At 42.4% G+C, this 24525-nt stretch overlaps 1 protein-coding gene across 1 annotated transcript in view; it reads left to right on the top strand.

Annotated features, from left to right (window-relative positions):
* The first annotated feature begins 728 nt into the window (after positions 1-728).
* Positions 729-24525, top strand: part of Arid2 (AT-rich interaction domain 2) — a 116988-nt gene continuing 93191 nt past the window's right edge. The window contains exons 1-3 of the mRNA XM_052160851.1: positions 729-977; positions 1085-1178; positions 2252-2349. Coding sequence (XP_052016811.1) covers positions 886-977; positions 1085-1178; positions 2252-2349 — 284 coding nt within the window. The 5' untranslated portion in view covers positions 729-885. The remainder of the gene's footprint in view (positions 978-1084; positions 1179-2251; positions 2350-24525) is intronic.

A 24525-nucleotide genomic window follows, 5' to 3' on the forward strand; every position in this document is an offset into this window, starting at 1 on the left:
TCCCCGCGAGGAGCCGCCGCGACCGTGTGGAGCCAGGCGCAGTGCCGCGGCCGGCCCTCGGGGGGCGCTGTGCGGCGCTGGCGGCCCGGCCGTGGCGGCGGCGGCAGAGAAGGGAGGCTGGCGGGCAGGCAGGCCGGCGGGCGGGCGGCGCGCAGCGGCTCGGCTGCCGCCGGAGCCTGTGCCCGGGGACGCCCGGGCCGCCGCCGCCGCCGCCGCGCGTGAATGTGTGCGAGGGCCCGCGGAGCCGCGGCCCGGATCCACGCTGTCACCCCGCTCTCCACAAGCCACCACATAGACCTCCCCCTCCCCACGCGGCCCCGCCTGCCCCGGCCCCGCCGCGCCGCGCCGCCGCCGCCGCTGCCGCCGAAACTCCCAGGCCTGCGGCCGCCCGGGCCCCTCGCCTCCGCTCGCCCGGCCCCCGGCCGGCTCGTGCGCCCCCGGCCGCAGCACCATGTTGAATCGCGTCCCCGGGCCGAGCCGCCAGGGCCGGCGGCGCTGAGAGGCGGCCAGAGCCGGGCCGCGGGAGGCGGCGAGGCAGGGTGGGGGCCGCGTTCGCCCCGCGGCTCCGCGCCCGTCCGCCCGTCGCCTGCCCCTCTAGTTTCGCTCCCGTTTCTTTAAACTTTTTTAGAAATTCCCCTCCCTCCGGCCCTGCGCTCCCCCTGGCCTCCCGCTCCCTCCTTCCCCTCCTCCTCGCCTCCTCCCCCTCCCTCCTCCCTCCCTGCGCCGCCGCCGCCGCCGCCGCCGCCGCCGCCACCGCCGGCCCATGACTGAGCCCCGCCACCGCCGGCCGAGGAATGGGCTCCGGGCGCTGGTAGGGAGCGCGGGGAGCGGGGGCCGCGTTTGAACCGCGATCTGGGTTTTCGGGAGACCTCCTTTGGCAAAATAATGGCAAACTCGACGGGGAAGGCGCCTCCGGACGAGCGGAGGAAGGGACTGGCTTTCCTGGACGAGCTGCGGCAGTTCCACCACAGCAGAGGGTGAGAGCAGGACCGGGGGGGGCAGCGCCGGGGCGAGCCGGGGCGAACGGGGCCCGCCGCGGGCGCGGGGTCCCGGTGACAAGTGCGGGGCTTTCTGTCGCCCGCAGGTCGCCGTTTAAGAAGATCCCTGCGGTGGGTGGGAAGGAGCTGGATCTTCACGGGCTCTACACCAGAGTCACTACTTTAGGCGGATTCGCGAAGGTGAGTGGAAGTTTTAATTTGTATTTCCCTCTCGCTGGCCTGCTCGGAAAAGTCTACTCCGGCCCGGGAGCCGGCGCCCGGGGCCGGGGGGGCGGTCGGCGGGGCACACGGCGTTCTCGGCGCTCGCAGCCGGTGGCACGGAGGCGGCCGGCGGCGGGGCTGTTTTCGGCCTGGTGGCTCGCGTGCGCGCGGCGGGCGCGGGGCTGGGCGGGCGGTGCGGCCCGGCGGCGGGGAGCGCCCTGCCCGGTGTCCGGCCGGCCCCGCGGGGTCTGAGCGGCGCGGCGGGGAGCGCGGGCGAGTGGAGTGCTCGCTCGCCCGCCCGCCCGCCGAGCCCCGCGCCCGCCCGCCCCGCGCCGCCCGCCCGCCCGCGAGTCAGCGCCGCCGCCGCTGCCGCTCTAGCACAGGCGGAGACACAGAGACACACAGACTCTGAGCAGTTTTCGTGCAACTCAAAATTAGCGCGGGCAGGTTTAACATCGATAATCGGCTGCGAAATGATCCCGGCGGCCGGGGGCACAGCCTCGGCCCGCTCGCCCTGGCTTTCTACAGCTAACAAAAGAAAGCAGGACCTGTCTGCAAATAGCCATCTTAGGCTTCAAGGCTAGGCAGAAGCTGTAGGCCTCAAAGAAGGGCCTATGGAGATGGATAGATCTGGGAGAGGGATCCGAGTCTGCCCCGGCCCCGGCCCCCCCAGAGCTCGCGGACGTCGCTGTCCGGAGCAGTATTGATCCTTTTGAACTTTCTTTTTTTTTTCTTTAGTGTAAACGGACCGCGTTGAGATTTAAAAGGGGGCGACAGAGGGACTTGCGATTGGTTATTGTCCGGGCTTCAAAAACAAAACAAACCCACCAACCCCCCCAAAACAAAACAAGTGCTGCTAAATACAGGGCTCTCTGGTGAAAACACAGTGATTCAGGCAGCCCTGGCTTAGTAACTCTTGTGGATCGACCCCAGACACCCACTGCTCCTTAGGTATCTACAGATCTCTGCAGAAGGGGCATTTAGCTTCCAAGTTGGGGTAGGTTTTTCTTGAATTGGGCACTTTGAGACGATTGTGCCTGTGTTTTTAACAGGTTTCTGAGAAGAATCAGTGGGGAGAAATTGTTGAAGAGTTCAACTTTCCCAGAAGTTGTTCTAACGCTGCCTTTGCTTTAAAACAGTATTACTTGCGGTGAGTAGTGGTGACTTTTCCACAGTATTTGGAAACGAGGGACTTAGGGGTGATTAAACAACAAAATCTGCGCTCTAAACAGTTTTCCAATCCCTTGTTAATTGTAGTCTGAGAAGCATTTGCTGTCAATAATGTGAGTTAGTTGGAGGCTGAAGTTTTCCTCAGGTTGAAATACAGTCATTTATATTTTTCATACAAAGTCATTACAGGTGGCACCCCATATCCTATCTTGTAAACATTCTTTTGTGACATTGTTATTGACTGCTTGATAGCCACCAAGGGCCAGAAAAGAAGGTGCTTAGTAAAAGACTTGGGATACTTAATGAAACTTTGTAACCTGTGGGAAGATTTTTTCCTCCTTCTTTATTTGGAAACTCCTTAACCGCCCACAACTCTGGCTTTTCTTGGTGTTTGTTTGTTTGTTTGTTTGTTTTTAAAAGAAAACGTATTGCTTGGAACTGTTAGTTCATTTTCAATGGGATATTTTTACATAAATAATATAATGTAGATACCTTGGCTGACCGGAATTAACTTTTTGAACTCTTTTGTTGTTAATTGAATTTTTGAGAAACTTAAAACATCTAGTATCTTTAGGGATATGGGGATGGTTTGAAACCAGGTACTGTGGTTGGAATTTTCTTTCATTTTCTTATACCTTGACTACGTACTCAAGAAAGTACATTTATTTTGTTTATATGATTCAGTCTAGATAGTGTATTTTGTAACTTAGTGGGTTTTTTTCTTAGATTTTCTTTACTTTCATGTTGTGCTTTATTTTGAAGGGAACCTTTATTTTTCTTTGATTAGCCACAGTAACCTTTGTTATTTAAAATGAAAATAATGTTTATATTTCTAATAAATGTTGGTGATGGTGATATTACAAGATAGCCTGTTTTATATTTGTAATGTAGCTTCTGTATAATTTGAGTTTCCTATTGCTTCAAATGCACTAGTCACTCTGTATAGCGCTCAGGATTCTGAAATAGGAAACAGGGTAATTGCACAGGTGTACTTCCTATTGGCTGCCTTAGATTGACTTCAGACTTCTTGCTGAAGAAGACTTGCTCAGAACTTGGCAGTTAGTGAGTTTCATAGGAATTCTAGAATATACCAGGGTGAGTGTTTGTATTCGTGTTCGTGTGTGTGTGTGTGTGTGTGTGTGTGTGTGTGTGTGTGTGAGAGAGAGAGAGAGAGAGAGCATATATGTCAGTAAAAGAATAAAGTAAAAAAGAAGTTCCCAAGCCATTGACTTAGTAATAGAGTTAGAAATAAAAATTTAATACCAAGAGTGATAGTCATTTGATTATTTCTGTTTCTGATACTGAGAGGATTTGAGAGGGTTGTGCTAATACATGTTAGGGCTTTGTGCTAATCAATTAAAAAACATTTGTAGTATTTTGTATGTTTTGTATATTTTAAAGTTATGCTTAATGCTGATTACATGTATAGACTAAAATTCTGTGTTCGGTGCTAAATGGTAGATGTGGCTGATGAGATGCATATTTTTTCTGTAAAATTTATATTCATCTTAATAATCTTCACCTAATTAATGAAATACCTGGACTTGTTCTCTTTTACAAAGTATAATTATACGCATGTTGTTTTCTGTTGTCATCTGTGTCTTGGGATTGTGTCATACATTGATTGTACTTATGGGTACTCTTTTTAACCGGATGCTTTCAAGATTGTTTTAAGTATTTACATTGTTCTTGGGTCAACTTGGACCTTATGTTCCTATTAGAGCTGTTTTGAACTATGTCCTTAGCTAAACTTGTTTTTCCCCCATATGTCACTCTCCTGGTTTGCTTTTGACTACTAGGCCTGTAGCTAGGCTACTGAGAAAGAGTGGAAGCATTTGTTTGAGAAAATAAAACCATGTGAAGATTTGCATGGCTTGCAAAGAAATAGGATGGTCAAATATTGGGTATTACCAATCTTGGTAGAATTTTCTTTGGTGGCATATTGCAGTTAAGGATGCATATTATGTTGGGGTCGTGTGTGTGTGTGTGTGTGTGTGTGTGTGTCTGTTTTCCTCTAAAAAAAATCTAATTGGCAAACCAGATGCCAAACTTTTTAACAATAAATAACTATAATAACTAATAACTTATTCACCATAATAACTAATGCCTTGTCAGTCAAGCATGGGAATGAAGGGCTTGGTGAGTTAACTCTTTGCTATATCAGATTTAATACCATAGTTTCTGAAAAGGCAGTTGATGCATTGTATTTTGGTAGGTATCTTCTGATTGAGTGGGTTTTTGTTTTTTGTTGTTGTTTTTTGTTTCTTCTTTAGATAGCTTCTCTGTCTGTGTGGTTCAAGGGGCAATCCTCCTGCCTCAGCATTTCAGTTCTGAGATTCTAAGCTTTGTGCCACTGTCTTGGCTTTGCAGTATCGTTTCTAAGTCAGATGTTGACCATGCATATACAAACATATTTAATGAGAGCTGTTTTTTCATTGGACATAGTGCAAGACTGTCATGGCTGTTGTTAGCTCTCTGTAAAGTTTCATACTTGCCTACATTCCCCTGTAGTTACAGTTAATTGATGAACAGCTATTAGACTAGCACCATTTGCTGTAGCTGGATACCATTAACATACACACATGAGCAGACGGTTAGCCATGCACATGTTCTAACAGTTCTTCTATGTTCTTATTGGTATAAATATAGTCATTAAGTATAGAGACATTGTAGCTTGCCAAAAGTTAGGTTAAATATATCACATACACATTCATTCAGTTATAGAGTATCTGCAACAAAAATTCTCAGCCCAAAATTGATTATTGATTAGTTGATTATTTAACACTGATATTTCATGTTTTATTTTTAAATGGTTTATTTTTATTTTATGGACGTTGATGTTTTGTCTGCATGTATGTCTGTGGGAGGGTGTCAAATCCCCTGGAGCTGGAGGGACCAGATGGCTTACCGTCTGGGTGCTGGGAATTGAACCTGGGTCCTGGAGGTTCAATTTGGAGAAGTGGCCAGTGCTCTCAACTGCTGAGTGCTGGGAATTGAACCTGGGTCCTTTCTCAACTGCTGAGTGCTGGGAATTGAACCTGGGTCCTTTGGAGAAGTGGCCAGTGCTCTCAACTGCCAAGCTATCTCTGCAGCCCCTGGCTTCTTTAATTTTTAAAAATGTAAGTGCCTGCTGACAGTTTCCAAATAAATCATTATATTTAAAAAAATTATATTTTGAGCTAGGTGGTGAGGGCACCTGCCTTTAATCCCAGTACTTGCAAAGCAGGGGCAGATGAATCTCTTGAGTTGGAGGTCAGTCTGGTCTACAGAGCGATTCCAGGACAACCAGGGCTGTTACACAGAGAAACCCTGTCTCCAATAAATAAGTAAATAAGTAAAATGAAAAGTTACATCTTAATGAACTCATAAATGCTTATCTTTTTTCATTTAGCATTATTCCTGGCATATTCATGTTCCACTGTTGCTGTTGTTAAGACTGCCATCTAAGAAAGGAGACAAGGTGTAACCTCCCACATTTTGTTTATGGGGAAACTCAAGTACCAAAAAGTTGTGTTTGTTGAATGTGCTTGATAAAATTTACTATATTATGGTTTCAGCATGTTATTCACAAGTGACTTTAGTAAAGTATAACTGACATTTACTCATGGATAATTCTATGCCCAAGTATATCTATGACCAATGTGTTAGTTATTTACTTTGTGAATTTTGTTTATTTTTTGCCATATTTTGGTACTAAGAATGAAGACAATTTGTTATTACTTGTGTTCAGAATTTGAAGTTTTAGCTGGACATTGTGATGTGTGCCTTTAATCACAGCAGTTGGGAGGGAGAGGCAGGCAAATCTCTTGAGCACAAGGCCAGCCTGGTTTATAGAGTGAGTTCCAGGACAGCTGGGGCTACACAGGAAAAAAGCCTTTCTCAAATAACAATATCCTAAAAACAAAAATAAATAAAAAAATAATTTTTGATATAAGGTTTAGAGAAGTATTTAATCTGACAATATTTTCAACTACAGACAGCAGGAATGCAGCCGTAGTTAACAGTGTAGCTTGCTGTATTCTTTATAAAACTTGGAAAATTTAGAAAGGAGGTGGCAAGTCTTGGACATTGATTGAAACTGTACTCACAAAAGCTCCCATGCACTGCATTTCTTGTGTCTGAAGCCCCCAGAGCTGCTTGCTCGCTCTTTTCTTTCCTTTTCTTTCCTTTTCTTTTCTCTTCTTTTCTTTTCTCTCCTCTCCCCTCCCCTCCCCTCCCCTCCCCTCTCTTCTCTCTCTCTCTCTCTCTCTCTCTCTCTCTCTCTCTCTCTTCTAATGCATTCACTTTTGGGGTCTTTGGGAACTTGAGTAAAGTTGTATTCACAGTAGTGACTTTGCAGTCACATTGTGAATTGTATTATTTTTTTTTTCTTGTTAGGTAAAGCCCTTTAGTTTGATGAGTGGTTTGTGTTACTAGCAGGTATCTTTTATCAGATGACATGAACACATTTAGGGGTGTGAGTCAGTGGCTGCCTGTAGGTCTGTGAGGAGGCCTTTTATGAGATGCATGAGGTGAGGTGACAGAATTCATCAGTGCTTTTCAGGTTAATAAAGTCACATACTGAGTATGTAAATCACTAAACAGAGCTAAAACAGCAGATTACTCCTAGTCAAGAAAGGAAAATATAATAATAATAGGGACAGGGAAGACAACTGTGTCTTAGTAAGTTATGCATGTGAGGATTTTAACTTTAATTTTGTAAGGTGTAGCCTTTTGTTTTGAACAAACCTGAGTTTGATATGGCAATGTTACATTTCTGAGAAGTTTGTAGGTTTATTGAAAGTAAAGTAGAAAGTAGATAAAGGAGGTTTAAGCCTGATCAAAAGTTACCTTGGGGTTCGATCTTAAAATCCATCTTTGTAAGCAGCATGCATTTGCTCAAACTAGAAATCAATTTACTTTCCTAGACAGCACACCCATGTAGTCCACTAGAGGATTTTAAGATACCATCCCCAACCCCTGCCTCCAGCATCTCAAGGACCCCACCAGTGCACTCTACCACAACCCGCCTAAAACACATCTGTGTCTTTTTCATTTAAATCTTAAGCCTTAGCTGTGAACTAAAAAAAAAATTTTTTTCTGATTGGAAGCAGCATTTATAAGAGCACCTCTGCTCTTGAGGACTAGGCATTTCGTGGTGACCTTTCCGTGAGGTCCACCATGATGCCGTAGGCAAAGCTGTGGCTCCTGTAAGCTCTTCTTTAGGCTCCAACCGAGTGAAATTGGAAGGGGCAAGGAAGGACCCTTCTGCTCGTCCGCACTCAGACACCTAATGTAGATATTTAGCTAAAGTGTTTCAGAAGAGTGTTTTCTTTTGTAAAGGCTATTTATTGTACCTTGCCCAGGCCTACTGGAGGTTACTGATGAAATGGGTTTGTTGGAGTTAAGAGAGGACTTGTGGCCTGATAGGGTGAGGGCTGATGGATTCCATCCTGGTATTCTTTGATATTCATGGTCAAAGCAGACACTTTTATTTGTGCTCTGTAAAACACCAGTTTTCTAAAATGTAGTATGTGCCTTTTAGAAAAGGTTAGGTGATTTCAAGTCATAAATGTAAAGTTGGTTAGTTATCATGGGACTTGGATTGTATTACATGTGTGCAACTCTCCAGCACTTTGGAAACTTACTCTTACCTCTCTCCTTACTCTAAGCCATGCTGTAGCGCTGTATGGTATGAAACATGTTTGAGGAAGACTTACTAAATCCCCTAGAGCACAATTTCGGAAATCTAAACTAAACTAAAAGCAATGAGATTAATAAGAAAAAAAACTGAACGGGTAAAATGTGGACTATTTCTCTATTATATACTCACATAGTTCCTATATATATAAAACTTTAAGAAAATTGGGACAGAGTTTCACTGTGTAGCTCAGACTGGCCCAGAGCTCATGATTCCCCTGCCTCTGCTTCTTGAATGGTAGAACTACATACAGGTGTGTGTCAATGCTCCTGGCTTAGATTTATGCGCGCGCGCGCGCGCGCGCGCACACACACACACACACACAAAAACCCTGGTTTCCCTCCCTGGGGTCCACAAGGTGGAAGGAGAGAACCAACTTGGACAAGTTGTCCTCCAGCCTCCGCATGCACTACAGCATTTGTATCTATACCCACAAACACAAAATAAGTAGGTAATGGGCAAAGATCGAGTCTCAGACACATTTTATTTTTATGATCATTTTTCTAAAAGAATTTATAATAACTTTGATTTTGTTGGGTCTTTATATTTAGGTTCTTATTTATTTATTTGCTTATTTATTTGGTTTTTCGAGACAGGGTTTCTCTATGAAGCCCTGGCTGTTCTGGAACTCACGCTGTAGACCAGGCTGGTCTCAAACTCAGAAATCCGCCTGCCTCTGCCTCCCAAGTGCTAGGATTAAAGGAGTGCGTCACCACCGCCCGGCCCATATTTAGACTCTTATTTGAGCTAGCTGTCCCTACAAATCAAGTCTTATTTATTCTAATTAGAGACTGCCTTTTAAGAAAAGATGTAATATTTGTATTGAATACAAATATGTTGTTTATTTGAATTTTAAAAAATTTGTACAAGGTTTCTTTGGACAATTGTAGTTATTGCTTGTAGACTAGTACTTGTGTTGAATTTGATACTAGCTCTGCTTAAAAAAATATTATGTTTTGTTTAGTTCTGAGACTTTGAAAACTGAGGAAGTCATATCCTGAATTTTGATATTAGGGAAAAAGCTGTTATAAGTAGATATTGGATTAAGGGCCAGCCAGACTTTATTGAACTTAAAAGGACGATGTTTGAATCAAAATTATCTCTAGTTAGTTTATGACTTGAAATTATAAGTGTATTTAAAATTCTATGCATGTGTATGTATGTTTATATATATTAGTTGTGTGTGTCAAAACAAATATATAGAGGTCAGAGGACAACTTTTGAGAGTCCTATCTTCCCTTGGTGTGGGCTTTAGGGATCAAAGGGTCATCTGGCTTTGTTGGCAAATGCTTTTACCTCCTCAGCCATCTCAACAGCAGGCTGTGTGCACATTTGATAAAAATAAAAAGTGCTGGCTTTTGAAATTAGAATAAATATATGTCTTTATTATACAAACAATGTAACATTGTTTCTATTTATCCATAGTTGAGCTAAAAAACAAATATGTATTTATTATATAAACAGTGTAACATTGTATTTATTCATAGCTGAGCTAAAATATTGGCAATTTCATTTGGTCAAAATAAAAAAAAATTGGATAGAGGGTGATGAGTTCTGGGTACCTCTCTAAGAGAGAATGCTTTGTGGTGCCCTGTAATCAAGAGCTGGGAATACGCTTTCACCCTCAGTTTTAAGTAACTGCTAGAACAGCCAATTTAGAAAGAAATTTTATGTTTTTCAAAACACAGCTTAACCCTTTTATGTTTTGCAAATCATTATCATAAATAATTCTCCATTATTCACAGTTATATCCTCACACTAAATATCCTCAGATATATTTCATGTTCCATATGTGTTTGGGTTTATCGGCCTTGGATTATCTGTTAATATGATCATTCTGCTTTTCAAGAAACGAGGTCAACTGTATTTTTTTTCTCTGCTATAAAACAGAGGTACCACTAGGCTATAGTTTTTGCAAAAACATGTAAATTGAGACAATTTGTTTTTACAAAATGCCTGCTCTTTTGACTAAGTGTATTGTGATAAGCTGTTGTTGGACTGAAAACTCTTGATAATGTCTTGGAATAATTGCCTCATTCGGGGGTTTTTGTGCAGTGACAGAACTGAGGTTCTGTGAACACAGGATCAGTGTCTGTGCAGGACTGTACTTACTCCATAGTATGCTGTGATGGGACCTGAAAAGGGTGATGTTTTTGATGTGTTAGCTGCTGGGTCTTACCTCTTAACAGTCAGTTGGTTCCCTTCCTTTTTCCCATATTTAAGTAATGAGTGATGTTAATTTGTCCCTTAGAAAGTCCTAACTTCTGGCTTTGGTCGATTACTTCCAAAGTCAGTTAACTGGTTCTCCCATCCTGTTACCCTGAACAAAAGCTGCATTTAAAGGCTGATACCGTACAACTTTAATGCATAAAAAGTTGTACGGTATCAGCCTTTAAATGCATAGGAGACTTCCTCAGTGGTGCTTCCTCAGTGGTGTTGGAGGTATCATGGTCCTTGGTTGTTCATTTAATGTTAAGAATGACTGCGGATTTAATAGTAGGCTGCAACTAGTTTTAAAAGTATGCCCCATGTGGTTGCTAGTGGGCCACAGTTTGAGAACAGGTGATCTCTAAGTACCAGTGAGACCAATTCAGTTGCTGAGATGACTGGCATCAACATGCTGGCCAGAACAAAGCTCAGCATGACATCTGCTCTGGGGCACCTGCTAACACTGCACCTGTCACCAAGTGGAGCTTGGACACACCCTGCCCTTTGTCTGAGTTTCAGAGAAGGTACCAAGAGCTCCGCTTCACTCAGGGAGAAGGGCCGAGGGATCCCCTGGATCCTAACCCCTTCTTACTGCAGCTACTTAACCTGGGTTTAGTTTAAACAACTCAAAATAAGGTTTCCTTCAACTTTTTTTCTCACTGGAAAATTTTCTTAATAAGTATTTGTCATTGTTTTCCTATATGGGTTTCCTATTATTCTTTCCAAATGAGGAATGAATTTATTCAGTGCTTATTGTCATAGTGAGGAATCTTTTCTGTCCCCGCTCCACTCAGGAGAGTTCCCATGTGAACTACTGAGAGGATAATAGTACTTCCCAGTCAGGGGTGGGGGGTGGGAGGGTGGGTGACTGGGGATAGGGTGGGGGTGGTGGTGGTGGTGGCGCACCAGGAGGACTTCATCCCAACAGGAAACAATAGAACTAAACAAACTATACTGAGGTGATGCTTGGTTTAGTGAGTATTTCCACTTCCAGGCGCGCGCGCGTATGTGTGTGTGTGTGTGCATGCGCTTGTATCCATGCACACATGGACTTGTCTGTGTATGTTAGCGTACATCTGTGGTGACTGACTTTGGAGGCTGTGAGGTGAGTCTGTTGACCTGGGAGCTCATACACTCAGGCTGGCTGACTGGCCAGTGAGCTGTATGGATTCTCCAGTCTCTACCCCTCAGCTGAGCGTTGGGGTTACAGCTGCACACCACATCCTGCTTTCTTTGTTTCATTTTTTGCAATGTATGAGTGATTTTGCCTGCATGTTTGTCTGTGTACCACTTACAAGCACGCCTGGTGCCCATAAAGGCCAGAAGAGGGTGTTGGATCTTCTAGAACTAGAGTTACATATGGTTGTGAGCACTGTGTAGATGCTCAGAAGGGAATCCTGGTCCTCTAGGAAAGCAACCAGTGCTCTTATCCACAGGGCCATCTCTCCATTCCGTGTCCTGATTTTTATAGGGGTTCTAGGGATCTGAATTCATATCCTCATATTTTCACAGCAAGGACCTTACTGACTGAGCTTATCTCCCCAGCCCTGCTATTTTAGTTTTTCAAAGCTTTGCTCACATGCAACATTTATTTTATTTCAAATTTTAGAAACAATTGTTATTTAATCCTAGAAAAACAATCAGAAAATTCTTTATATTCCTGAGACTTTTCTTTTAGAGGCTAATAGGTGACTTCAGTAGCAGGGACATTGTTCTGGGGATTCCCTCCTGCATTCCTACCCGTTTTCCTTTTCTTTATATTGAGGAATTGAATTGAGGATTTAGCACTTGCTAGGCAAGCACTCTACTATAGAGTGATAGTCCCTAGCCTCAGCTCCCAGTATTACATGCTGGCCATAATTGCCAGTTAGGAAATCTGTTTTCCGTGTGTTCTGAGCACACTTTGTCCCATTTGCCCATTGTCCTGTTCCCCTCTTTGATAACGGACCTGCTTTACATTTTATAGAACATTATCCATAGCTCTCTATTCTGTACTGTTGCTAAATACTTCAGGCCCATATTCCAGGTTTGTTTAAATTTTGTTATCAGTAAATTTTATTACCATGTACTTGTGGGGAGGGGTCGGTTACATGGAAAGTTTTCTTATGAAGCAGAATTTGAACAATATTGTGTTATAATCTGTTGTTTGGATGTTTATCTTATTGTTAAGGATGGCAAATGTTCATAATGATGGTCTTTGAGTTCTTACCATTATATGTAATGTTTGCTTAATGTATCTAGTGATCGGTTGCTTTACATTAATTCTGCTTATCATATAATTATAACATATCTTTTGTGAGGAAGTCTTTTTGGGTCAAATTCTATTTTGTCCTTCTTTTATCCCAGTAATTAAATAAGTAAAATGTTAATATAATTATGTATGAGGTCAGAAGGAACATTCTGTTAAAATACATACTTGAGGCCCTGGGTTTTATCTTTAGCACCACATAGCAAATAGATAGACAAATATGTAAATATCAGGGAACATAAACTTGGGGTCCTTATGTAACCATTGCCTGTATTGATACTGCAAAGGAAGGGTTGAACTTAGTTTGTCTCTAGTCATCCTGGAGTTGATAATGTTTCCCATGATTATTTTGGATTAAGTTGATTTCCCACATGCTTAAGGTTACACTTTTTTTTTTCTTTTGGTTTTTCAAGACAGGGGTTCTCTGTGTAGCCCTGGTTGTCCTGGAACTCACTCTGGAGACCTGGCTGGCCTCAAACTCAGAAATCCGCCTGCCTCTGCCACCCAACTACTGGGATTAAAGGCGTGCGCCACCACTGCCCTGCACTTTTTTTTTTAATTATTTAAAAACTTAGAAAAAAAGTTGACCGTTTTTAATTTTGTATATGTTGTGCATGTACATGAGTACAGGTGCCCCAGAGGTCAAAGATGTTGAATCCCCTCAGGCTGAAGTTACAGATAGTTTTGAGCTGCCCAAGATGGGTCCTGGGAGTTCAACTCAGGTCTTCTCAAATAACCACAAGTTTCTTCATCTCTAAGTCATCTCCTTAGCCACTGAGGTTATTTTTAATTGAAGTTAGTACCTGTGCAGCCTGTTTCCCAAGTATGTTCTTTAATAATGGCTGGCTGGTCAAGAGTGTTCTTTTTAGTTTACATCATCAGAGAATCATATTCCTGACTCCCCTCTCCAGATAACCCCGTGTTTTTACACATTAATTAAACCAAAAGGTCTATGATTTTAGAGTAACCTTATTGGAAAATAGTGAATTGATTTTTTTTTCTTGCCATGTTTTCTCTTTTGAAAGTTAAAACGCTCTGCTACTAATATACAAATTCTTATTTATACTTTATCTAGATTGGTTATTAGTTATTTTCTTCATAATTTTCTTTTTTATCTAGTGGTGCATGTATGCATTGTGCATTGTACAGGCTGCTGTCTACCTTGACAGGAATAGTGCCTGCGTTTCTTCTTATGTTACCTAAGAGTGAAAGTCTTCCTGCCCGGGTTGGGAGTTCATGCCTGTGATCTCAGCATGTGTGAGGCTGAGGCCTGAGGCCTGCCAGGAGTCTGAGGCCAGTGTAAACTGCAGGGAGTTCGGAGACAGCGAGCTGCTGAGGCGGAGCCGGTCTCAGAATAGATGGTTCCATGGCAAAGCATTTTCCTTTCAAGCTCAAGAACTTGGGTTTGATTCAGAACCTGTGTAGAAAGACAGGTGTGGTAGGTGCATGCTTGGAATGGCAGTGCTGCAGAGGCCAGGGCGGGAGGGAGGGCCCACGGCTGCCAGCCTTGTTGGTCCACAGCAGGCAGTGTCTCACAGGAGGCGGATGGTTTGAAGATCGCCCCTCAATCTGTTCACTGTGTCACATGGATGCACATGCACACGGATTACAGACAAACCACTTTAATAGAGCTGTAACAGAAAGTTTAACAGTTCAATTGCATGCTGTAACATTAACTCAGATGTTACAGTTGTTCCCTGCTGTTCATGGTCATGTGCTGTATTTACCTCTCCTTTTTATCCTGTTGTAGCCCTTCTGCATTTTTTAGAATATTATCATTTTAAATAGTGCTGTCAAAGCTAGGCATATTGGTGCAGGCTTGTAAGCTTAACACTTGCTGTAAGCCTGGGCAGTGGTGGCACATACCTTTAATCCCAGTACTTGGGAGGCAGAGGCAGGCAGATTTCTGAGTTTGAGGCCAGCCTGGTCTACAGAGTGGGTTCTAGGACAGCCAGGGCTACACAGAGAAACCCTGTCTCAGAAAAAAAAAAAATCTATAAAATACAAACAAAGAAACACTTGCTGTAAGCCAAGACCAGCCTGGGCTACGTAGACATAGCACATTTGAGGAATATTGTGAGGCCCTGCTTCAAATAAATGAATTACCCCAAATAACAACAGCAACCAAAGTGCAGGTCAGATGTGCGCTGAAGTTGGTTTGTGTTAGTTTTTCAGGATCAGATTTAGGTTAGGCAGGAGGCATTAGATGTCACTTTGAGCCTTTATTGCTGAAGTTAATTTTGGTTAAGGTGTCCTGGTTTTTGCACTGTATTTTGTCATTTGTAATGAAGGAACCCATGAGACGTATTTTGAGAGCATGTAAGCATCGTGCACACTGTCTTACTTTGACCTGGTAAGTTTGATGACTATTGGTGGTTCTAGCTTGACTTACTGCCATGGTACTGCATAAGCACAGTTTGTGATCCAGTCATTCCAGCTGAGGTGATAAGCTGGTGGCTGAGAGGTCACTGGGGAAGTTTGTTTGTTTGTTTGTTTTAATTTTTTTTTTTTTTTGAGATTTTTATTTCATACAAGAGGCCAAAATCTGTTCTTGTGCTTTTTGCTGCTTGGATTTAGCCAGTGGGAACCCTTTGAAGCTACTTCCTTGACTTTTTCATTTCTCACATTATTTAATCCTTCCTTTCTTCCAGACAGTCATCAACTAGAGCCAAGTTAGTGTTGTTCCTCGGCTCTAGAATAATGTTTCCCTTTAGAGAGATCCTTGGGACACAGTGGCATGCAGGACACAAGTTCTGTGCGAAGTGTGTGCTCAGTACTGTTAAAGATACTTTTCCCTTCTAGACCCTTTCAGGGGATATATCCATCTGTACACATTTGTACATATTCATACATATACATATATATGTACATACACATGTGTATCTAGAACTACATAAAAACATATGTCTAACTGTATGATTACATATATGTATGTATAAATCATGAGGTTTGAGGTCATCTTGATGCCTTTAGTTATGGTCCACACACATTTCTTCTTGCCTTCTTTCATTCTACATATCTCTTATCTATGGCAGTGGGGACTCTCATTTACTATATTATAATTACCTCCCACTATATCTGCTATGCCACACAAAAAAAAACAAACCCGATCACATGGAAGGAGGGAGTTTGTGTTTTCCAAAATAGAGCTGCATTCATTCTGTTTTCCTGAAGATCTGTTACTGAGTTCTCTGTTGAAGCTCTCACTGTGAGACTGGGGGTGATGCAGTCCCACATGCCCACAGTTCAGCTACTTAGGGGTGAGGCAGTTTGGATCATCTGAGTCTGTTAATGTGGACTATCCTGGGCAATAAAATGAGAACCCTATTTTTTTCCTGGGTGTTTACTACTTACTTGAACTATAACAAAATTCCTGTTTTCTGGGCTGGAGAGATGGCTCAGCGGTTAAGAGCACTGACTGCTCTTCCAGAGGTCCTGAGTTCAAATGCCAGCAACCACACAGTGATTCACAACCATCTGTAATGGGATCTGCTGCCCTCTTCTGTGTGTCTGAGGACAGTTTCAGTATATTCACATACATTAAATAAGTAAATAAATGTTAAAAACAATGAAAGTTCCAGTTTCCCCATCTTACCCACGTCAGTGCTTGTCTGCCATCCTCACCGCTCCGTTTTGGTAGAATTCTGAAATCAAGGTTTAGGAGACATAGATACTTGAGGGTTTTAGTTTTCTTCCAGCTCATTCTCATGCTTTATTTGGAACGTGTTTCCTTATCTCAGGTTATCGTTGATCTTTTTTGTGGAAATAAGGACATATATTTGTGTGTTTTAAATTCTCTTTTAAATGTAGAAAGCACCCCACGTCACATATCTTGAAAATTACTTATAAATGCTTTTTTTTTTCCAACACCAGCATTGTGTCCCATTGTGTGTCACTGTCCTGGCTTATTAAATAAATACCTGACATAATGGTCCTTGCATTATTATCTGTATGTGCAATCTTTTGCCATCCTGTCTGTCCAGGTACTATAGAGCGGTCTTTAGAGCAGGAGTTGGTATATAGTTTTGTTAAATATTGCCAAATTCTCTTTGGAATAGAGGAGAACTTTTAAAAGATGAAAGTGTATTTTTCCCGTATCTCTCCATCTGTTCTTAGACTCTCATCTCACTGTGTTTCACCTGTCAAGAGTCCAAAGTCTGCTAATACTTGGTGCTGCTGCTCTGGCCTGGAACTTTAATCTTTTTCAAGGCCTTTGGGACTGGGGAAATGGCTCAGTGGATAAAGTACTTGCTAGGCAAGCATAAGGACCTGGGTTTGAATCCCCAATATCTGTGTAAAAGCCAGGTATGGTAGTAGTATGGCCTGTAAACCCATCACTGTGGGGGTCAAGAAGCCAAGGAGACAGGCGGGTCTTAGATGTTGCTGACTTGTCTTATCTAGCGAAAAGTGTGAGCTCTAGATGGAGTGAGAGATCTTGTTTCAAAAAATAAAAAGTATCTGAAGTGGATACCTGATACCAACCTCTGACCTACACACAGACACTCTCTCTCTCTCTCTCTCTCTCTCTCTCTCTCTCTCACACACACACACACACACACACACACACACATACACACACTTTTGTGCACATAAACTTTTCTTTTTCTAGACAAGGTTTCTTTGTGTACAGCCCTGGCTGTCCTGGAACTCAACTCTGTAGCCCAGGCTAGCCTCAAACTTGGAGATCCCCCTGCCTTTGCACCCTGAGAGCTGGGATTAAAGGCGTAGACCACCCAGTCATTATTATTTTTAATGTGAGGAGCTGATACATATTACATTTTAAAGTCTCAGTTTATAGCCTGTATTTGAACTGGTCATGTTTTAGAAATTTAACATGTAAATAAAAATCAGCTAGTGTTAAACAGCAACTTTGGAGAACATTTTCTATTGCCAAACTCACTCTCTCCGACCCACCAGCTTCCGACGTAATGACACAGAGAATTTTTATTAACTATGAAAGCTTTAGACCTTTTCTGTCTTGTTTCCAACTAGCTTGTATAATTTATATTAACCTGTTCTATGTTCTGTCACGTGGCTCATTATCTTGACAGTATGGGCACCTGCTTCTAAACACCTGCTTGGGGAATCCTTCTGCCTCTGCCTCTTTCTCAGAGTCGCTATCTCTGCCTGGAAGTTCTGCTTATCATCTGCTGCTTTGCTATAGTCCATTCATCTCTTTGTTACACCAATCAGAAGGTGAGGGAGAGGATGCTTGCACAACAGTGAGACAGGTGAAGCTTCCCAAGAAATAATAATCCCAAAGCCCAGCCTGTACTCAAGTACAAGTCAGCATTTGAATAATACAAAGTCAGTCTTTAAAGATGATCCCAACAATTTTCCTATTCTATATTTACATTTAAAAGTCTTCAGGGAAATGACTCAGTGATTAAGAATATTGACTGCTCTTCCAGAAGCTCTGGGTTCAGTTCTTAGAACCCACACTAGGACTTGGAAACCACCTGTAACTCCAGTTTCAGGCAATCTGATGCCCTCTTCTGGCGAGCAAAAACCCCACACACATAAAATAAAAATAAAAAGTTTAAATAAAATCCTCAGATCTGGAAATGACTGAATTGGCGAACAGTTGCTTGGCATGCACAAGGGCCTTCATTTTTAATCCCCAATGTGGAGAAAAGAAAACTTAACTGCTTTTGCCTTTGTTGTCCATTGCCATACTTGATACATAAAATGAGGCAACTGAACTCATTGCATGACAGTCATGGTCGAAAGGTCAAGGGTAATTTTGATTTTAAAAGTTTCACTGTGGGGTCTACCTCATAGACCAGGGGACAGATTGATCTCACCAGTTCTAGATCAATTATATATTTGAGCGCATCTATTTGACCCTTCATCACTCAGTTAAATGTTGTTTTACTTTGTGTATTTGACCCTCACCATTAGGCCTAATTTGGTAATCCAAAAGTGTTGTCCCGAGAGTTGCTGGGATACTCCTTTAGCCTTCTAAACCCTCTGTGTGTGTGTCTACGTGCGTGTGTGTCTGTGTCTGTGTGTGTGTGTGTGTGTGCGTGTGTGTTCGCGCCTGCGTGCATGTGTGTGTGTCTGTGTGTGTGTGTGTGTGTGTGTCTGTGTATGTGTGTGTGGAAGCACGCGCACGCACGTGCGATTGCATGTTGTTCACTTGGTAATCTTAATCATTTCATTGTAATCAAACTTGTAGGAATTTATCAAGTCTTAAAAAGTTTAAAGGGCTTTGTTGGAATAGATTTTAGATGCTGTGTACACATTTAGTATTTTATAGCAAGCTTACAGAGCCTGAAAGTTCAGTGCCCTAAAGATGTAAACAAGAAGTATTTAGATAGTTGCTATTGAATCTACTAATTCACAGTAACTTCAGTCTCATGCATGGACTTTAAGAAGACCACCTAGTGCAGGCTGTGTGGTAGAAGCGAGCTGTTCCTCCTGGTGTGCCTGCATGAAGTTAACGACTGAATGATGGGGAGGACAGGAGGATGCAGGACGCAGGTCAGAGCCGCCTGCTTCTTAGCAGTCACTCCATTCTTTTTAAAGACATACTGGAAGGAGAGTGGTAGAGATTTCTGTTATTAGAAACATGGGGTTTATGTCAAGGCTAAGATGATCTCTTGAATTTAGGCATAGGCATTGTTTTAGTGGCCATTTAAGTGAGAGGTCACTTTAGTATTGTCCTCTTGCTTTCTTCTTCCTAAAGGATTTCATTTGTAACACAGGCGGGGATAACACAATCACCGAGGGATGTCTTAACCAGTTACTTAAAATGCTTTATTTAGAAAACCTTAAACTTTTTTTTAAAATAAATCTCTCCACCATTTATTTTATAATCTTCCTTATTAATAACAAATTATAGTATAGCAAACAAAGGAATGGTGGGAAGGTTTATTTTAAAAACTCAATGTAAGAAAGTTCTTTTCAAATATGTTTTTATATCCGTAGCCTATTTCTGGCTTAAGACATCATAGTTGGGCTGTGTATTTTCTTCCCTAATTCACTGAGTTTGCATTGTTTAAACCTGTCCTGAGTGGTGTGTGTGAACTCACTCTCCTTCATACACCACTTGACACAAGCCTATTAGAAGGTTGTAAATACAGAAACAGGATGAACCGTTGTTCAAGGTCATGCAGAAGTTGGACACTTATTACTGTGCTGTAGAGTTGGGGAGATGGCTCAGGGTGTAAAAGTACTTGCTGGGCCTGGCGGTGGTGGCGCAGGCCTGTAATCCCAGCACTCTGGGAGGCAGAGGCAGGCGGATTTCTGAGTTCGAGGCCAGCCTGGTCTACAGAGTGAGTTCCAGGACAGCCAGGGCTATACAGAGAAACCCTGTCTCGAAAAAATCAAATCCAAAAAACCAAAAAACAAAACAAAACAAAACAAAACAGAAAAAAAAGTACTTCCTGGGCAAGCGTGCGAGCCCAACACCAACGGGAATGCCAGATGTGGTGCATGACTGTCTGTACTCCGACAGGGAGATGGGAAGCAGAAATTGGGGAATTTTCCTAAGCATGTGGGCTGACCAACCAAGCAAAAACAGTGGAAAACAGCATACCCAGTCTCAAGGTGGAAAGCCCAGCCCTAAGTTGTCTTCTGACTTTTACACATGCTACAGTGTCTGCACACCTGCATTTATACACTCATAATGCACTGTACACATGCCCAGTGTTTGTTACAAATGCATGTGATAATAACTATAACAATTGGTTTGAAGCAGTAAGCAGTGAGAGTGAAGAGGTTGGGGAAGTTGTGGGATTATGAGCTAGTAGTTTTCTAATGTTTGACTGCATCTTTTTTCAGTATAATTGGTGTGCTGCACAACAGTTGACCTTATGTCTATCTTACTGGAGTTCCACAGTTACTCTACAAGATAGGACCTATCCTATTTTCTATATCACTGAAGAAAGCTCTTTAAAAATTGACCAGAACTCCAGGCCCTCCTGTCTCTCAAGCACTGGGGTTACTGATGAGTGCCACAGTGCCTTCAAGTATCGTTGTCAAGGTAGGGTGCTTAGCTTGGTGGGTTACAATATACTAGTCCTGTTTGGTTTTGTCCATAAGTCTTAGGTCAAGGACTTTCACAATCAAAAGTATTTATGTATTTAAAACCCTCCCCCAATTTCCTGATATGCTGTAGCTTAGCTGTTATCTATCCTGTCACTTCCTGGTATACCAGGAAGTGGTATACCAGGAAGTGACAGGACTTAACTCTGTTAGACTGTCCTGTCACTTCCTGGTATACTGTAGCTTAACTGTTAGACTGTCCTTCCTGTCACTGGCCAGTTTGGACTTATACAAGTAATTATGGTGGCTCTTTCAACCAATGGGAAATCCAATTTGGTATAGTTCGAAAGACTTCAAAACTATAATTCAGAATTCGAAGTATAAGGTTTTATTTAGTGATTTGGACCCAAGCTTAAGCCTTTTCATATGGTTTTATGAAGCAGACGTCAAGACAGTTTTAGCAAAGAAAACAAACTAGTATATATGATAAGTGTGACTTTTGCATAATTTTATCGCTCAATTTATTTTCTTTTCTGTCGCTCTGGACAGACATGGTCCTAAAGGTTAAAAGAGGATTTCTGTGTAGCTCAGGATCATCTTAAAGCACAATACTTGTGCTTCTCCTTATGCTTTTATTAAAGGTATAAGCCACTATACACAGCTTTCACATTTAAAAATAACACTTATATTTGAGGGCTTTTATTTATACTATAACACATACTCTTCATGCAGTTATTTTTGATAGTTTCTAAGTTTGTTTATAATGCTATTTATTTTTTGATAAATATTTTCAAAGAAATTTCTCTTTAAGTCTTGTGGTCAGGCTTGGCTTTGAACTCTGTGTAGCCAAGAATGGCCTTGCACTTCTGATGGTCCTGCTGTCCCCAGGAGCACCTCAGAGAGTGCAAGTAGGGCCATGCCAGCCTAGGTGGGAGGGGCTTAAGTGGGTCTGTGGTGCACGCAGGGCAAGTGCTGTACCGACTTAGCTACATTTCTAGCCTGCCTAAAATATTTAAGCAAAACTACAGACATTAATGTTTCCCTGTCTGGTTTATAACTTAACAGTATGAGATACAAGTTTATGTAGATAAGATTTGGCATATACTGATGCTGGCTGTAGTATGCTGGTGTGTGCAGATCCAGGGTTTTTCTGAAAATAGCTACTTTCAGAAGAAATGGATACTAGAAATGATGTGATAACCTGGCGGAGGCAGTTTGTGAGTTAGAGCGCTTCCTGCCATCACTTCATAGCTAAGAGTTGATATTTGCGTAGATGGGGGTAATGTGCTTATCTGCATTATTTTAATTCTTAACACTATTCTACAAGATTGATGCCTATTATATTACAGTAAGAGGAAACTAAGGTTTAAGAAAAGGGTCAGTAGTTGACACAAAGGCACAAAAATACAAAGCAGTGAGCTGGTCTGTTTCCAGTGACCAAACTTTTAAAGGCCATGTAAAATATTGCTCTTTATTTGGTCAGTCATAGAGTAAATGACTAATAGAGACAGAGAAGGCACAGTTGTTGCTGTACAGAAACCAAGGTTTTAGCCAGAGAGACAGGGAGCCAGTCTATGGTTTCTGTTACAGGCTGAGCGCTGTTCTATCCACTGACTATGGATCAATGATGACAGAGAATAATTTTTGGGATTAGTGAAAAAACCAAAAGGAAAAAAAAAAAGGAAAATGGCTATGTGAAGTAATAGGACAAGGAAGAAAGAAAAAACAGAGAAGGGACATAGTCTTTGGATGAGAGAGTTCCATCTTTAAATAGGTAAAGCCTTACTTAACCAAGGAGTATCATTCGAATAAAGACAGAAAAGATAAAGGAGCAGTCCAGGTGGATGCCTGTGTTAGGACTGAATAGACAGCAAGAGGCATGCCTGTTGTGTTTTAGGAATATTAGGGAGGTTGTGTTGGTTCTTGACCCTACATTGACACAAACTATGCTTACCTGGGAAGACTGAACCTTAATAGAAAAATGACCTCCATTAGAGTCGTCTGAGGGTATGTCTGTAGGGCACATTCTTGGTTAATGATTAATGTGACAGGGCTGAGCCCACTGTGTACTGCTATCCCTAGGTCCCCCACTGTGTACTGCTATCCCTAGGTCCCCCACTGGGTACTGCTATCCCTAGGTCCCCCACTGGGTACTGCTATCCCTAGGTCCCCCACTGGACTGCTATCCCTAGGTCCTAGGTTGTATAAGAGAGCAGGCTAAGCCAGTCTTGGGGGAGCAAGCCAGTAAGCCTGTTCCTCTCTGCTTCAGTCCTGCCTCTAGGTTCCTGCTTGAGCTCCTGCCTTGGCTGCTTTTGATGACCCTGATCCTGATAAACTGGTTTTGGTTAATGTTTCCTCACAGCAACAAAAAGCAAATGAAGACTCTGTAGCTGGAGTTGGTTCTTGGATGGTTTATAAACTGTAGCTATTGGGGATTTTTTGTGTTTATTTTCATTAGTTGAATTTTTGGGGTGCTTTATGAAGTATAAATTCAAGTGTAATGTAGGGTCAAGAATAGAAGCAAGGAAACCTGGTGCATGTGAAATCACAAAGGAGAAAAATCGATAGAACTTGTAGTACTTTTTACTGTGTGTGTGTGTGTGTGTGTCTGTCTGTCGTGTGAGTCCCTAGAGGATAGATCGTTGTGTCCGTCTGAAGGCTGGCTGCTCTCTGCTCTAGCTGGGCTGATCTATTCATGGTTCTCTGGATACCAAGTTTGTCTCTTTTTACTACCTTTGCATATGATGTTTTCCCTGCCTGGAGTCCTTTCCATCTTGGGCCTGAGGTGCTCCTGACCCATCTTTAAAGCTTAACGTCCTCTTTGTTATGTATAAAGCCTCATCTTTCCCAGTTGCTCCAGGCGATCTTGTTTCCACCGAGGGCCACTTGGCCCTCTTTATACCTCTACTACCGAGACAGTGCTGTTAATTAGCAACCTTTTTCTTACCTGCTGAGCCCAAAGGTTGGGACCTAAGTGTTAAAGTATGTTTGTAGCACCAGAGTATTCGTGCAGTTCTAATGACTGAATGAGTTGCTTGACATGTATCTAATAGAGACAACATGAATGCTTGGAAAGTCATTTGAACTTTAAAAAAAAATCACTTTAGTGTCAGAGTGAAAGGCAGCAGCATATGGATGAGGCCTTGAGCTCGGCTTGGTGCTGAAAGCACACTTGGATCCAGACAGAAAAAGAAAAAAGTGGATGGGAGACTTCTTCAATACGTGAAAGGAGAAAGTGAGGATGTTTACAGTGCTCTGATGATAGCATGAGCATGGCTATGGGGTTGAGCATGTGTTTTGTGGACTGAAGACCAGGTGTAAAGATTGGGACCAGATGGTGAAAGATTTTCTTTTGAAAAACCAAGTCAAAGTATTTGAGTACACACACATTCACACATGTGTGTAGTCATGTATTGTGGGCGTGAAGCTTGATGTCATGCTGCCTGTATTTGTTCTCTAGCAAAACAACATCTGAAGGAAATTATGTTTTTGAAACATTAATCTTAATAGTCTTTTGTGGGATAGATTTAAGGTAGGAGAAGATAGTTATAGGGTATGAAATCTGCTTGGTTTAGTGAGAAAATACGGTGTAGTTTCACTGACTATTATGATAAATGCAAACTACCATCTACTGACAATTATACTGGGGACTCACATTCAGGAAGTGCTAAAGTAGTGTCCTTACGGTTGTCACAAACAGAGGCACGCGGATTTCTGAGTTTGAGGCCAGCCTGGTCTACAAAGTGAGTTCCAGGACAGCCAGGGCTACACAGAGAAACGCTGTCTCGAAAAAAACTAAAAAAAAAAAAAAAAAAAAAGAAAAGAAAAGAAAGTTGTCTGCCTCCTAGAAAGTTTGATAAAAGCTTCTTTTCTATGCCTTTTATTTATTTGTGTGTAGGCTTACCATGAGTTTACAACCACATAAGATGTGGATTTTAGGTAAACTGTGTTATGTCTTCTACTGGAAAAAGCTTTGTACAGCTTCACCGAGTTCACTTAAAGAGCTCCAGAATTCAGCCTCACTGCAGATG

Source organism: Apodemus sylvaticus, chromosome 17, assembly GCF_947179515.1.
Source record: "Apodemus sylvaticus chromosome 17, mApoSyl1.1, whole genome shotgun sequence".
In the NCBI taxonomy this organism is placed as follows: Eukaryota; Metazoa; Chordata; class Mammalia; order Rodentia; family Muridae; genus Apodemus; species Apodemus sylvaticus.